This window comes from Balaenoptera ricei, chromosome 1 (genome assembly GCF_028023285.1).
Source record: "Balaenoptera ricei isolate mBalRic1 chromosome 1, mBalRic1.hap2, whole genome shotgun sequence".
NCBI lineage: Eukaryota > Metazoa > Chordata > Mammalia > Artiodactyla > Balaenopteridae > Balaenoptera > Balaenoptera ricei.
Window position 1 is genome coordinate 188,001,449 of NC_082639.1, and position 15,497 is coordinate 188,016,945.

The 15,497-nt window shown below is 35.4% G+C and overlaps 1 protein-coding gene across 10 annotated transcripts in view; it reads right to left on the reverse strand.

Annotated features, from left to right (window-relative positions):
- KCNT2 (potassium sodium-activated channel subfamily T member 2) overlaps positions 1 to 15,497 on the reverse strand; it is a 379,220-nt gene that overhangs the window by 285,723 nt on the left and 78,000 nt on the right. The window contains exon 1 of one of the 10 annotated variants that reach the window (XM_059942823.1): positions 11,001 to 11,099. The exons of 8 other annotated variants lie outside the window; for them this stretch is intronic. In XM_059942823.1, coding sequence (XP_059798806.1) covers positions 11,001 to 11,083 — 83 coding nt within the window. In that variant the 5' untranslated portion in view covers positions 11,084 to 11,099. Of the gene's footprint in view, positions 1 to 10,990; positions 11,100 to 15,497 lie in introns of those variants that run through there. One more of the 10 variants, XM_059942838.1, reaches the window with a different exon arrangement.

Consider the following 15,497-nt stretch of genomic DNA (forward strand, 5'->3'; position numbering starts at 1 on the left):
CCCACAATTCTACCCTTTTTTTCTTATTAAACTTGTTTGTAAATGTACTTGGTATTAATTCATGTTAACAAAAGTTAAAATTAAAGTGAAAAAATTAATTTTGTTGCCCATAAATGTTATAGGTCTCTTATATACAAATGCTGAAAGATACTACATATGCAAAAAGTATTATTAATAGAGATGCCAGCAGTTTCTGAAGAACAGATTTACATATACCAAAACAATGTTATAATTTATACAAAGAGTCAGTAAAATCTGCAGTAATGAAGTTACTAAATCTTACATGTTTATGCTTCGACTAAAAAAACTTGCAGATGCCTGAATTGACTATATTATTTGCTATGTGTTATATCACTTAAGACTTCAGTTTGCAATTGAGGAAGCAAACCTATTCAAACTATCTTAAATTAAAAAGGAATTTAAACTCATTCATAATTGAAAAGTGCCAGCCTGGGATTGACTGCCAGAATGGCTTGAAGCAGGAGCTCATCAATTTCACTGACTTTATTTTTCTCCATCTCCCAACTTCATTTCCCTTACTTTATCCTGAAACGGATTTTCCTTTACGGTAATTAGATGTCTACAACTCCTCCAGAAATTGCATCTGTTCATGTGAAGTGCAGAGAAAAAGAAGCAAGTCTTTACCAGAATCTCATTGACCACAGGGTGTCAATGGATCTGATTGTGCCATATATCCATCCCTAAATTAAACACTGAGGTCAGGGGATGAAGTTCTCTGATTGGCTTAGCCTTGGCCATATAGTTCGGCCTCAAATCTGGAGCTTAATTAGGGGTGGGGTGGAGGGAGGAAGGCACTAAAGCCCATGGACTGGGATGGAGGAATTGGTGGTTTTCCAGAGAGAAATCAAGAATCAAGATAAAAAATGAGCAACTGGATGCCAGTGGTATAAAATAACTAAAGAGGCAATATGATGTATGATATGATGCAAATTATACGATGTAAAACAATATAGTTCACATTAAAATCACACATAATCAGATTTATTTTCAGTGCTAAGCAAGATCTTCATGTTTCTATATCTTAAATATTGTTATCATAAATAATATTGAAAAATGACATTAGAAGTGCATTAGGACATTTCTACCTTGAATTTAGTATTTGGGGTATCAGTTTATTGAGGCAGTTCCTAGCTATCAAAATTTCACTTTGCGTACATCTCTAGCTACAAGTAGATAGGAAAATCAAATTAGATATAATTTTGTGTTAAACTGTCCCCTAGCTTAGAGAAAATTAAGCTAAATAAAATGCCAGGTTTCAACTTTTATAAATACAGGGAGTGTTTTGTTATATAATCCTCAGTTTTTACATCTATTTTATATTGTTATGACTGGAGTAGAGAAGGGGAAGGAAGGTGATCATGAAAAGGTGGCAGGGTTTCATAAGCCACATTAAGGAGTTTGAAATTGGACTTTAAAGGTAACGAGGAGCCATTTAGATAGAGAATTATTTGTTATGTCTGTGGTTTTTGATAGTTCTAATCAGTATAGACATTGCATTTAAAGGGTCAAGGTTAAATATGAGGAAACCCCAGTAGTCCAGGAAAAAGGTGATGTTAAGTAAATTTAAAAACGAACACTTATTTAGGGCTAGAAATAAGATAATTTGGTGATTTGTTGTATATCAAGGTCCCTGTGGAGAAAAGAAGTCAAATTTGACTCCCAGATTTCTAGCTCAAGCATCTGATTAGATGTGGGTGTCATTTAACAGGAAAGCAAATATCAGAAAAGTGATATTTCAGTGATTTTTAGTTGTTGGAGAATAGCTAGTGAAGAGATAGAAAATGACAAAATCAACATTCTCAGTAACTGTTTCATGGTCATTTGTGGATTTTCACAAAGCAGCAAAAAATGTGAGTCTTTAGGGTGAGTTTCCAGCTGAGGTTGAACAAGATGCTCTAACTTCTTTTATATATATATAAAACTTCTCATACTTTGAACAAGTGCCTTTTCTATGGTCTATTTAGTGGCATGTTTTTTGCATTTTGTGTGCTTTTTGTTGGTGATTCCGCTGTTCAAAATAACCCACAAGCCACAATGCTGAAGTACTGTCTGGGTTCCTAGACGCCAGGCTGGGATGTACCTTATGGAGAAAATATGTTTGTTAGATAAGCTTCATTGAGGAATAAGTTAGTGTTATTGGCTCTGAGTTCAATGTTCCTTCAGAAGAAGGAAGTTCACCGATCTGTATGTGAGCCTGCTCTGGAAAATGTCTAATTGAGATCTATAGTGTATGACGAAGCTATGGAAAAGTTGGAAAACTGGCTAAATGTGTGGATTCATGAGATGTGGACAATGAGATGTTCACACATGCATACATGTATACAAATTATATATACAGTTAACCCTTAAACAATGCAGGGGTTAGAGATCAGTCAAAAATTTACTTGTAACTTTACAGTCAGTCCTCTGTATCCCTGAACTTAACCAACCACAGACCACGGACTACTGTAATTTTTACCATTTAAAAAAATCCACATACAAGTGGACCCATGCAGTTCAATCCTGTGTTGTTCAAGGGTCAACTGTATATATATTATATAAACATAGATATAATATGAAGTATCACTTGTACTAATCCTTGATCAGGACCTACCTTGTAGTTATACTTGGATAGTATAATGTATTCTTGTCTGTTCTTCAAATGTTACCAACACAAAGGCACTAACTGCCGTATACATTTTTACATTCCCCACAGTGTGTTGGTTCTACAGTATACCCCTCAAAGTTTCCTGTTGAAGAAACAAAGGGTTTTTTGAAATGGCAGATTATCTTTTATTCATTTTAATGGCAATGGAAAAGGTAGACCTCAGAGCATTTATGAGCCATTTATTAGCTTCAGTAATTTGCCTTTTGTTATCAAAGTATAAGGTTTTACTACCACAAAGGCTGAAAGCACACACACAGAAATCTATCACACGAAAATAAAGTTGGTTAAAATTAACTGAAATGTGTTCCGAATTATTCACACATAATGACACTTTACTAGCAAAACAGGGTGACCTGAAATCAATGGTATTAATAATCTAACAAATTTCCCCAAAATGAGGCCGTTATCTCTACAGTTTCAAGTACTTTAAAAGCTGCTTGAATTTCTTTCACGGGGAAGAATATTAACAGGAAACCATTATTCCGTTTATAAATCAGCATGTGTCCTTTGAAAGTAGCATATATTTCTAGCATATGAAGGATATATGCTTAATAACTCAGAATCTTTCATTTAAATAAAAAAATAAAGTTGCAATTTGAAAAGTTTCCATTACTTTAAATAATTTAATGTGAAACAAAGTTCCTGATGCACATGAAGGAACATAATTCATATAAAGAAATATACGAAGCTTCAAGTTGAATTCATTTCTCACTATAATCTGCAGATGTTCAAACGATTTTTTTATTTGTTTAGTTCAGCAGTTGCCATGAAAAGATCCAATCTGTAAGTCAAGAAACTATTCAAGAAACCTGTTTTTACACTTATGCATCTTCAACAATTACATAGCTCAAGCACTTTGTCCTAAGTATGTGCAAGGCAAATTGACAAGTATGGGTAAAAGGAAACAGAAGGAAAAAAAATCCCAAATGACTAATATGAGCAAGAGGAAAAAATTTTCATCACCAATAAAAATTTTCATCTCCAAAATGTACTTGTATTAGATTAATCATAAATACCATCTTAATATATGTCTGCTATATGCTAAGAATTTATTTTTATTGTTGTATACAACTAATGTACAACATTAAGCTAGTTCAGGTGTACTACATAATGATTTGACATTTGCATACATTATGAAATGATCACCAGGATAGGTATAGTAACCATCTTTCACCACACAATATTATTACAATATATGACCATATTCCTTATGCTATATATTATATCCCTGTGACTTACTTATTATAAAACTGGAGGTTTGTACCTTCTAACCCCTTCACCTATTTTGCCCACCACTCTCCATTCTGGCACCCACTGGTTTCTCCTCTGCATCTATGAGTCTGTTTTCACTTTGTTTTGTTTATTTCTTTTGGTTTTTAGATTCCACATATAAGCAAGTTTGTGTGTTGTCTTTCACTGTCTGACTTATTTCACTCAGCATAATACCCTAGTCACAAAAAGATTTCTCCTTTTTTATGGCTGAGTTACATTTTATTGTGTGTATATATACACACACACACACACACACACACACATACATACATATATATCACCTCTTCTTTATCCATTCATCTATCAATGGACACTTAGGTTGCTTCCATATCTTGCCCATTGTGAATAATGCTGCAATGAACATTGGAGTGTATATATCTTTTTGAATTAGTTTTTTTTTTCTTCAGGTAAATACCCAGAATTGAAAGTGCTGGATCATAGGGCATTTCTATTTTTAATTTTTTGAAGACTCTCCATACTGCTTTCCATAGTGGTTTCACAAATTCACATGCTCACCAATAGTACACTAGTGTTCCCTTTTCTCCACATTTTCATCAACATTTGCTATTGGTAGTCTTTTTGATGATAGCCATTCTGTCAGATGTGAGGTGGTATCTCATTGTGGTTTTGGTTTGTATTTCCTCGATTAGTGATGCTGAGCATCTTTTTCAGTTACCTGTTGGCCATTTGTAGGTCTTCTTTGAAAAAATGTCTATTTAGGTCTTCTGTCCACTTTTTAATCAGGTTATTTGCATTTCTGATGTTCAGTTATATGAGTTCTTTGTATATTTTAGATATTAACCCCTTTATTGGATATATGGTTTGCAAATATCTTCTCCTATTCAGCAGGCAGCCTTTCTGTCTTGTTGATAGTTTCCTTCACTGTCCCAAAGCTTTTCAGTTTGATGTAGTCTCATTTATTTTTGTTTCCTTTGCCTGAGGAGACAGATCCAAAAACATATTCCTAAGACTGACGTCAGAGTGCACTGCCTGTGTTTTCTTCTAGAAGCTTTATGATTTCAAGTCTTACATTTAAGTCTTTAATCGGTTTTGATTTTATTTTTTTATATAGTGTGAGAAAGTACTGTGCTGGCCAAAAAGTTTGTTCGGGTTTTCTGTAACATCTTATGGAAAACCCAAACAAACTTTTTGGCCAACCCAATAGTTCAGCTTGATTCTTCACTGTAGCTGTCTAGTTTTCTCAACACCATTTATTGAAGAGGCTCTCTTTTTCTCATTGTATATTCTTGCCTCCTTTGTTATGGGTCAATTGAACACATAAGTGTGGTTTTATTTCTGGGCTCTCCACTCTGTTCCACTGATTTATGTGTCTGTTTTTGTGACAGCACCACACTACTTTGATTACTGTAGCTTTGTAGTATAGTTTAAAATCAGGGCGTGTGATACCTCCAGCTTTGTTCTTTTCTCTCAAGATTGTTTTGGATATTCGGGGTCTTGTGTGTTTCTATACACACTTTAGAATTATTTGTTCAAGTTCCGTGAAAAACGCCGTTGGTATTTTGATAGGGAATGCACTAAATCTGTCTTGGGTAGTATAGTCATATTAACAATACTAATTCTTCCAATCCATGAGTATGTATATCCATTTGTGTTGTCTTCAATTTCTTTCAACAGCATCTCATAGTTTTCCAAGTACAGATGTTTTACCTCCTTGGTTAGATTTAGTTCTAGACATTTTATTCTTTCTGGTGCAATTGTAGATGGGATTTTCTGAATTTTTTTCTGATAGTTTGTCATTAGCATATAGAAACTCAACAGATTTCTGTATACTAACTTTGTATCCTGCAAATTTACTGAATTCATCAATGAGCTCTAATAATTTTGGGTGGAGTCTTTAGCTCTTTAGGAATTTCTACATATAGAATCATGTCATCTGCAAAGACAGTTTTACTTCTTCTCTTCCAATTTGGATTCCTTTTACTTCTTTTTTCTTGACTGCTTGTTGTGGTTAGGACTTCCAAAACTATATTGAGTAAAAGTGGTGAGAGTGGGCATCCATGTCTTGTTCCTGATCTTAGAGAAAATGCTTTCAGCTTTTCACCATTGAGTATGATGTTAGCTGTGGGTTTGTCATATATGGCCTTTATTATGTTGAAGTCTATTCCCTCTGTACCCTCTATACTTTGTTGAGAATTTTTATCATAAATAGACATTGAATGTTGTCAAAAGCTTTTCTTCATCTATTAAGATGATCATATAATTTTTATACTTCAATTTGTTAGTGTAGTGTATTAGGTTGATTGACTTGCAGATACTGAAACATTCTTACATCACGAGAGGAAATCTCACGTGGTGAGAGTTTATGATCCTTTTAATGTATTGTTGAACTTGGTTTGCTAATATTGGTTGAGGATTTTTGCATCTATGTCTATCAGAGACATTGGGTTATAATTTTCTTTTTTTGTGGTGTCTTTTCTGGTTTTGGTATCAGGGTGGAGCTGGCCTTGTACAATGAGCTTGGAAGCCCTCTTTCCACTTCAATTTTTTGGAACAGTTTGAGAAGGATAGGTGTTAACTCTTGTTTAAATGTTTGGTAGAATTCACCTGTGAAGCCATCTGGTCCTGGACTTATGTTTGTTGGAAGTTTTTAAATTACTGGCTCAATTCCATTCCTGGTAATATCTGTTCAAATTTTCTATCTGTTCATGACTCAGTTTTGGAAGATTGTATGTTTCTAGGAATTTATCCATTTCTTCTAAGTTGTCCATTTTATTAGTATATAATTGTTCATAGTAATTTCTTAGGATCCTCTGTATTTCTGTGGTGTCAGTCATAACTTGTCTTCTTTCATTTATGATTTTATAGATTTGGACCATGTCTTCTTTTTCCTTGATGAGTCTGGCTAAAAGTTTATCAACTTTATCTTTTCAAAGACTAAGTTTTCTACTTTTTTTTTTAAGTCTCTATTTCATTTACTTCTGCTCTGATCTTTATTCTGTCTTTCTACTAACTCTGGGTTTAGTTTGTTCTTCTATTTCCAGTTTGTTTAAGGTTGGATTATTTGAGGTTTTTCTTGTTTCCTGAGGTAGGCTTGTATCACTATAAACTTCCCTCTTAGAACTGCTTTTGCTTCATGCCATAGATTTTGAACCAGTGTATTTCTGTTTTTGTTTGTCTCCAGGTATTTTTTAAATTTCCTCTTTGATTTCTTCAGTGAACCACAGGTTGTTTAGTAGCATATTGTTGACCCTCCATGTGTTTGTATTTTTTCAGTTTTTCTAGTAGTTGATTTCTAGTCTTAGACTATTGTGGTTGCCAAAGATATGTGATATGATTACAATCTTAATAAATTTATCAATACTTTTGTGTCCCAGTATGTGATCTATCCTGGAGAATGTTCCATGTGTACTTGAAAAGAGTGTGTATTCTGCTGCTTTTGGATAGAATGTTCTATAAAAACCTATTAAGTCCAACTGGTCTAACATGTCATTTACTGCCAGTGTTTCCTTATTAATTCTGTCTGGATAATCTGTCCATTGATGTAAGTAGGGTGTCAAAGTTCCCTACTATTATTGTGTCACTGTCAATTTCTCCCTTCATGTTTGGTCCCAGAGGTCTATTAAATTATCCTCATTTTTAAAAATTCTATTTTCTTTTTTCTGTTCAGCATAGGTGATTTCCATTACTCTTTTAATTCTCTGATCCATTCCTCTGCATCATCTAATCTGCCATTGATCCCCTCTAGTGTATTTTTTATTTCAATTGTTTATTTTTCAGCTCTGTTTAGCTCTTCTTTATATTCTCTAACTCTTTGTTAAAATTCTCACTGTGTTCATCTATTCTTCTCCAGAGTTCATTGAGCACCTTTATGATCATTACTTTAAATTCTTTATTGGATAGATTGCTTACCTCCACCTCATTTAGTTTTCTGAGGTTTAATTTTGTCCTCTCATTTGGAACATATTCCTCTATCTCTTTATTTTGCCAAATTATCTGTGTTTATTTCTATGTATTAGGTAGGTTGGTTACATTTCCTGATCTTGGAGAAATGGCCTTATGTAGCAGATGCCCTGTGAAGCCCAGCAGCAGTCTCCCATCTGGTCACCAGAGCTGTATGATCTAGGGGTGCCCCCTATGTGGACTGTGTGGGCCCATCCATTGCAGCAGGTCCAACTTCTCTGGGTGCACTGTAGGCAGGGCTGGCCCCTGGCCTGGTTGGCTGCCAGGTTCTGCCCTTTACTGTGGCCACAGGCCAGCTGGTGGGTGGGGCCATTTCCTAATGCAGCTGGCTGTGGGGCCCAGGAGATCTTGGGGCTGTGCTGGCCCACTATTTGGTGTGGCCAGGTCTGAGGGCAGCTGCCTATGGGGGCCAGGGACCCCCTGGCTGGTGCTGGCCCACCGATGAGCAGGGTTGGGTCCTGGTCACCGGCTGTAGGGCCCAGGTTGAGCCTGGGGCTGGTGCTGACCTGCTGGTGAGGGGGTAAGCCCCCAGCACTAATAAGATAGAGGGAGAATCCCCAAAATGGTGCTTGCCAGCCCCAGTGTCCTTGTGGTAGAATGAGCTCCACAAAATGACTGCTGCCAGTATCTACATCCCCAAGGGGAGTTCAAGTTGCTTCCTGCATCTCTGGGAGGACTGCCAAGATCAGCAAGCAGTCTGACCCAGGCTTCTTTCAAATACTGCCTGTGCACTGAAACTCTGAGCATGTGAGATTTTCTGCATGCCCTTTAAGAGCAAACTCTGTTTCCTACAGCCCTCTGGCTCTCCCATAGGTAAGCCCTGCTGGCCTCAAAGCCAGGCATTCTGGGGACTTGTCTCCCAAGTGCAGGATCTCCAGGCTGGAGAGCCCAATGTGAGGCTCAGACCCCTTGCTCCTTGGGGAGAACCTCTGCAATTGTGATTATCCCCTCACTCATGCGTTGCCTACTGTGGGGCGTGGGTGTTAACTATAGCACATCTCATTATGGTTGGTTCCTTCTTTATAATTTTAATTGTGGAAAATGTTTTCTGCTCGTCTTCAGGTCTTTCTCAGCAATATTTGCACTGTAAATGCTTGTAATTTTGGTGTGTCTCTGGGAGGGGGTGAGCTCAGGGTCTTCCTGCTCCACCATCTTAGCCACACACTTGGCATATTTTTTTCTAATATTACAAAATAACTAAGAATTATTATTTTCATTATACAAATGAGACAGATGGGGCTCAGGAAGTTCAGTATTTACCCAAGATCACACTGCTAGTAAGTCATGAAGCTGGAATCCAAAAGAGGCGCAACTTTGCAATGAAAATAAAATGAATCTTGAAGACTTACCCCCATATTTCTTACAGTTTATCTCATAAAATCACTACATGTAAAGGGCCATAAGTCCTTCTGCACAAAAGTTCTTTGGAATTAGATTTATAGTTAGAAACTGAAGCCCAGAGTAGATAAGCGATGTGACTAAGGTGCATCCCTTTCACACATAGTGTCAGAGCAAAAACCGAACACAAGTCTGATTCTCAGATCATGGCTCTTGCTGATGTATTAGATTTCTTCTGCCATATCTCCCCTACTTTTAACCTACCAACTTTCTTAGCTTCAAATCAATTTTGATTAACTACCTCTAATAAACATTTTTAAAGAAAAAACAATACGATAATGATCAATAATGGAATGACAGCCATCCTGTCACTAGTCTTACACTCTCGATAATCATCTCTATGGGAAAATGACCACTTGCAGGTAAAAAATTAAAAGGTTATGCTTTGTCAGTCAAAATAGCCTGTCTCATTTTTAAACAATGTTTTAATTTCTTTAGTACATCAGTGCTGTGATCATTGTAAACACATGATCATTGAAAACAAGTCCTTTTGATTTTGCATAAGATAATACCTTCCGGAAAGTGAATAAGATGTGCAATTACTCTGAACAAACATTTTACCCCCAATATTACAACCCTGGGTGGCCCCAAGCGTTTACAAATGCTGAAAAATATCTTCAGATACAACTTATTTTATTATTCTTTGTTTTCCTCTGAGCACAACAGGAAATTCTTAAGCTGCCATTTCAATTGCAAAAACAAATTATGTGTGATCCTTTCCTCATTTCTCTCAGAGTGACTCTTTTTGTTCAAGCAAGGATCAAAAAGAAATGGCATATATTAACTTCTAATTTTCTAATGATATCCAAGCCAAAGAAGGTATTATTGATCTAAGAGCCAATAATAAATGCAATAAATTTTTATTCACTATGGGTTATCGCCCAAACTTTTACTTGACTACAGTCCATTTAAGGAAGAAGCATTTTAGTTTTAAGTGTTGATCATAAAATACATAATCATTAATGGAGTAGAGATATATCTTTTATGGCAGTTTCCTTTTTACCGCCTCAGACTGCTCGTCAGTAATAAAAATTGGATAGAACTTCCCTTTCCCATTAGATAGAATTATTCCCTTGACTGATGACATCAATGTATCTGGAACAACCCATCTGCGAGGCTGACAGCCTGGCCTAAAACGTGCCAATAAAATAAGCAGAAGCAGGAGTTGGCATTTGAGAGAAAGCTATTGTAGTCAGTCAAGAGCAGGAAAAGTCAGGCAAGACATATCTATGCATTAGATTGCCCCATACCTGTCATGCTTACAGTTAGGCTATACATAAATACTTAACTACTGAATATGTATCTTAAAATAAATAATGTGATTGAATGACTTTTTTTAGAACAAACGTTGGGCTTAACATATTCAAAATACCTTCCATTTAAATAAAAATGTTAGAAACAGAATATTATGTTGAATCAGAGCAACTTGATAATGATTTAAAGTGGGAGCATATGTTATATACTCAATTATGCTACGGTATCTCAAAAATAAATTGCTAAATTAAATATTACTAAATGCTAAAAGAATTTTCTTAAATGTATCTCTCTTTTTGATCATTAAAATAAATATATTAAAACATGCAATATAAGTTCACTGAAATCACGAATTATTAAAAGTACTCTGGGATATTAGTAAATTAGTAAAGAACAAATACTGATAGCTCTATCCATGTCAACATAAGCACTTGAACATTGTTTTCATTTTTTCAGCCCCTTGATGTTGTAGCTTACCCTACAGTACCTTTCTCGTGAGTCAGATATTGATGGCTGAAGTCGTGGAAAAGGCACAAAAGTGGAGCCACAAGGAACTAGCTGTGGAGACATTATGATCTTCTGCTCAGATATTTGTTCAAGAGAAAGAAATGTGTTTACAGCCACAAACTCCTTTCATCCAGTTGCAAGATCAAAGGAATGAAGACTTCTGTTTTTACCATGACTTTAGAAAGATTTGATAGGATGTCAACATTTCGGCTCCAGCAGCTGATTCTAATTTCTTTAATGCTATCTGTAATTCGGCGTTGCTTGACAGACTATTAAGGAAATGTCGATGATGCAGGAAGACCAGCGCATGTTAACATAATTATTCCACAGAACACTGTGCATAGTGAATAAATTGTCACAACATTCCTCTCTATTTCTTTCTAAGAATCTTTTATTTATCTGTATTTAGTCTTGGGATGTTTGATGTTCAAAATATAGAACATATCACTTGTTTCAGAAAATACATAAACTTTTCTCTGGTAAATTATGAAGAATTTGAAAAAGAATAGATTTGTAAAAGAAAAGAATCTGAAAAAGAATAGATACGTATATGTATAACTGAATCACTTTGCTGTACAACTGAAATGAACACAACATTGTAAATCAACTATACTTCAATAATAAGAAAAAAACAAAGTATCACACTATCCTCAAGAAAAAGGTCTTTGTTATAAATTCAGACTTTTCATGCTGAAAACAAAACAAATTCAGATGCTAATTTTCAGAAAAGTCCATGGTACTGAGACCATATCTACCAAACACACAAGCCTTACAACTCAGAACAATATGAGTGATCATATTTCAAACATCAAGGGCTTTCTGAAACTAAAAAATATATACACACTAAATGTTAAATTCCAAGAGGACATTATTGTTTAGCATGGCCCTTTAAAGTGGCTGACATATTGAGGGACACAGTAAATGTGGAGAAGTTTCTTCTAGGCATAACTGGAATGGCAGAGTATACGAAAGAAAAAATATATATATATGTATGATTTAATAAAAATACAGACATACATAAAATGTACAAGTCTCATTAAAAGGCAGTGATAATGTTAGGAAGATATTAGCAATTTATATGATAACAATGGTGCACAGAAGTATATAAAATTTTTTTTTTTTTGTAGCCTCACTCATTATAATCTTGTTTGGATTGTGAAAAATCAAAGCAATGTAACTGCCCAATAATGGAAAATCAGATAAATATTTTTGGCACATCAATAATATGGAATAGTAAGCCATCACAAATAATGATGGAAAGCTAATCATAATATATTATTAAGTGGAAAACCAATAAATAAATAAACAAACAAAAATAGGTTACCAAATACCATTGTCATTTGATTCTGTTTAGATAAAGCCCATACATTTCAAAATAGAAAAAAAAAAATCTGGATTATTATACACCAAGTTATTAGCATTGATGAAATTATGTTTTTGTGGTTTTTTTGAAGTTTCTGGTGGTTGTTGTTAATCAATTATTTTCCACCTTTCCCATAGTGACCATGTACTACTTATGTAATAAAAATAAAGCACTAACTAAAGGAAATGAACCAGTTGTACCAAGTGACATCACTATCACAAAGTTTGACCACGATTTTACTTCCTAAAATGTGTATCCCTTCAAAATCACTTTCTGGATGTCATTTACAAAGATCCAAATAATTGCTCTCTGGTGACATTAGGTCATTTTAAAGTACGTCATGCTGGAAATCACATGACTTCCAGAGTCAGAATCGAGAGCTCCTCATCCTAACTGCTACTTACTAGTTAGTTCAGCCAATTAGACTTCAGCCCCTACCAGCTTCCCAGGGTTATTTGCTAAGCTCAGAAAAGAAGTTTAGAAGAACAAATCAAAGGCCAAATATTTACTGTAAATAGCGATTTTACAAAACATAAGTTCTTGACCTTATCACTACAGATCAAGCACCGTATTACCTAATATCCTTATCTACCTTATTATTATCATTACCTAATATCCTTATTAAGTTATCCTATAACTTATATTCTTCCGCAGAGTCTCTGGAGGTTGCTTCTGTCATTCCTTCTAGTACAATGTATGGGCTTTGCTGTTCAGAGCTTAGGAGGCATTTTCTTCAACTCAACGGAGCTGGACCCATACTTTTCCGCCAGTCCTATCAGGGAGTCCCACAGTTCTCAGAGCAGAATCCCTAAGCAGACTTCCTAGAGAACAGGTTACCATCTGAGGATTATAATGTTGAGGGAAATGGATAAAATTCAGAGCCACAGGACTTGCATAGACTGGCTAGTCCCATAGGACTTTGAACAAACCAAGGTTACTTAACTGTTCTGAGACTCACAGTTTCCTCGAAGTGGTGAAATGGGGGTAGTAATTCTTACTTCCTAATGTTAACGAGAACGAAATGAGAATGCGTGTGAAATACCTAATATAGAAACTGACATAGTAGCCTCTCGATTTTCTTTCTCATATCTTTATTAGCCTGGTATTCTTAAGATAACCATCATTATCAAACAAGGCCGATAAAATTTTACCCCACAGCAAATAGACATTTTAGTAAGGCGTCTCAGTATTATCACTAAGAAATGTAGATTTGTGGTAAGTTTATTGAAACAACAAAAATAACTCAAGGGTTCCGAGATGATTACAGCAGGATCTCTAGTCAGGCTGTACTACAGTCTCTCTCCATGAAGTAATCAGAGATGCCTTTATTCCAGCAATTTAATGTAATTAGACCAAACGGCTGCTGGTGGAAGTGCAGAAGCACAGCTGAAGCAGTATTTCCTAGCATTTAGAAGTTTTATAAAGTGATGGCAGAGAGTACCTAGGTAGGCTTATCTGTGAACTAACTTTTTTGCTCTACCCATGCATAAGCCATCAAAATCCTCAAATTTGTGATTTAGCTTCATTTGCTCAATACTACAGTAAAGTGGGTTTTCTTAGTAAACAAAGCCTTCATTAGTCTTTTCTCCCTCTTAGGAAAGAAATGCCTTATCACATGCTCACATTCATTTATTTCACAGTGACTGCAAATGAGGATCAACAGAAATAATATTCTGACTTAAAACTTCAGTCCACGAAATATCTTTTCAAAACATCAGAGTTTGGGCTAACAGTGTACGCTGCCAGAAACAACTCATTCTGACTGAATAGTATCATCAACACCAGCAGTAGCCAAGCAAGAAGCAGGGAAAAGTAGGTGATCTGTACCATTTCCATGTAATGTATCTGGACATCATTTGAGTTTCCAGAACTAAATCAACAGAACCATTCAACAGCTAAGTTCATTTTTAAACTTAATATGCTGGAGCCCTTTAACATTTCTGAGCTCAAACTTGGAACATGAGTCTTACTAACCAGAAAGGAAGGAAAATGTAGAGATAAACAAATGAGAAGATAGATAGAATCCTTGAGACCACCATATGTTTCTTATTTCATACTAGAATGTTCATTATACCTAGCAGGATTCTATGTGCATAATATTTATTAAACGAAATAAAAAGAAAAAGTCAAAAAATTGTAACTATATTGCAACCTCCAATAATTTATCAGCAGAACACACTTTTTAATATATTTAATGATTCCCTGCGGCTGAGCCAAAATCAATTACCTCTGCTTTCTATTTGAACTTTTGCATGTGAAAAGGGATGTTTATAGGATAATATCCCACTCTATTAATATGCTTTGATGAATAATCAAGTTGTTGAGCTCTTCTTATAAACCAAGGCTTAACACCATATGACTTATAACATAAAGCAGTACAATGAAATAAAGGGTCCGAGACTGCTTGCCTCCCCATATAATCCTGGTAATATTGTTTCCCCCCCACATACACTGTGGTCACTCAAAATCTACCCCTTCTTGAGGAGAGCAGTAGCAATTCAAAAGCAAAGGAAATTCTCAAATAATCGACATACACAAAAACCCCTATCCAGTCACACTAAAATTTCATTCTTTTTCTGAGCACACTAAGGATTATATACATGATGGAGTGGATATAATTTGCATTGCCAAGTTAGTGACTAAGGTGATTATCAAGGATAACTAATGTCTTTTAAAACACAAGGTTTTCCTCTGATGCTGGCAGAATGATTATGAGAATAGCTACTGATGTAGTTACATACATCATAGTACTGATGTAGAGAGCTACTGAAGCTCTCTTTCAATGTTCAACAATTATTGGTCTTCTCAAGACTCTATGGATAACAGGAAAATTATCCCTCAATTACAAAACGAGATCATGGTCCTTATTTCTCTGTGGAGATGTCCTTATGTCTCAGAACTACAAGAATTACTTTGAAAGGGAAATATGATCATCCAGAAAGGAGCAAGTTTGAAAAGGAACTAACTATATATAACTGATCACTATTATGGACCAATGCATCTGGGAACTGTTCAAGTTCTTCCATCTTCTGGGATGCTTAGTTTCGCAACCTGTAAAATGAGACTGACAGCTTCCTCCCAGGTCAGAAATCTAGCAATTCTTTAAATCAATCC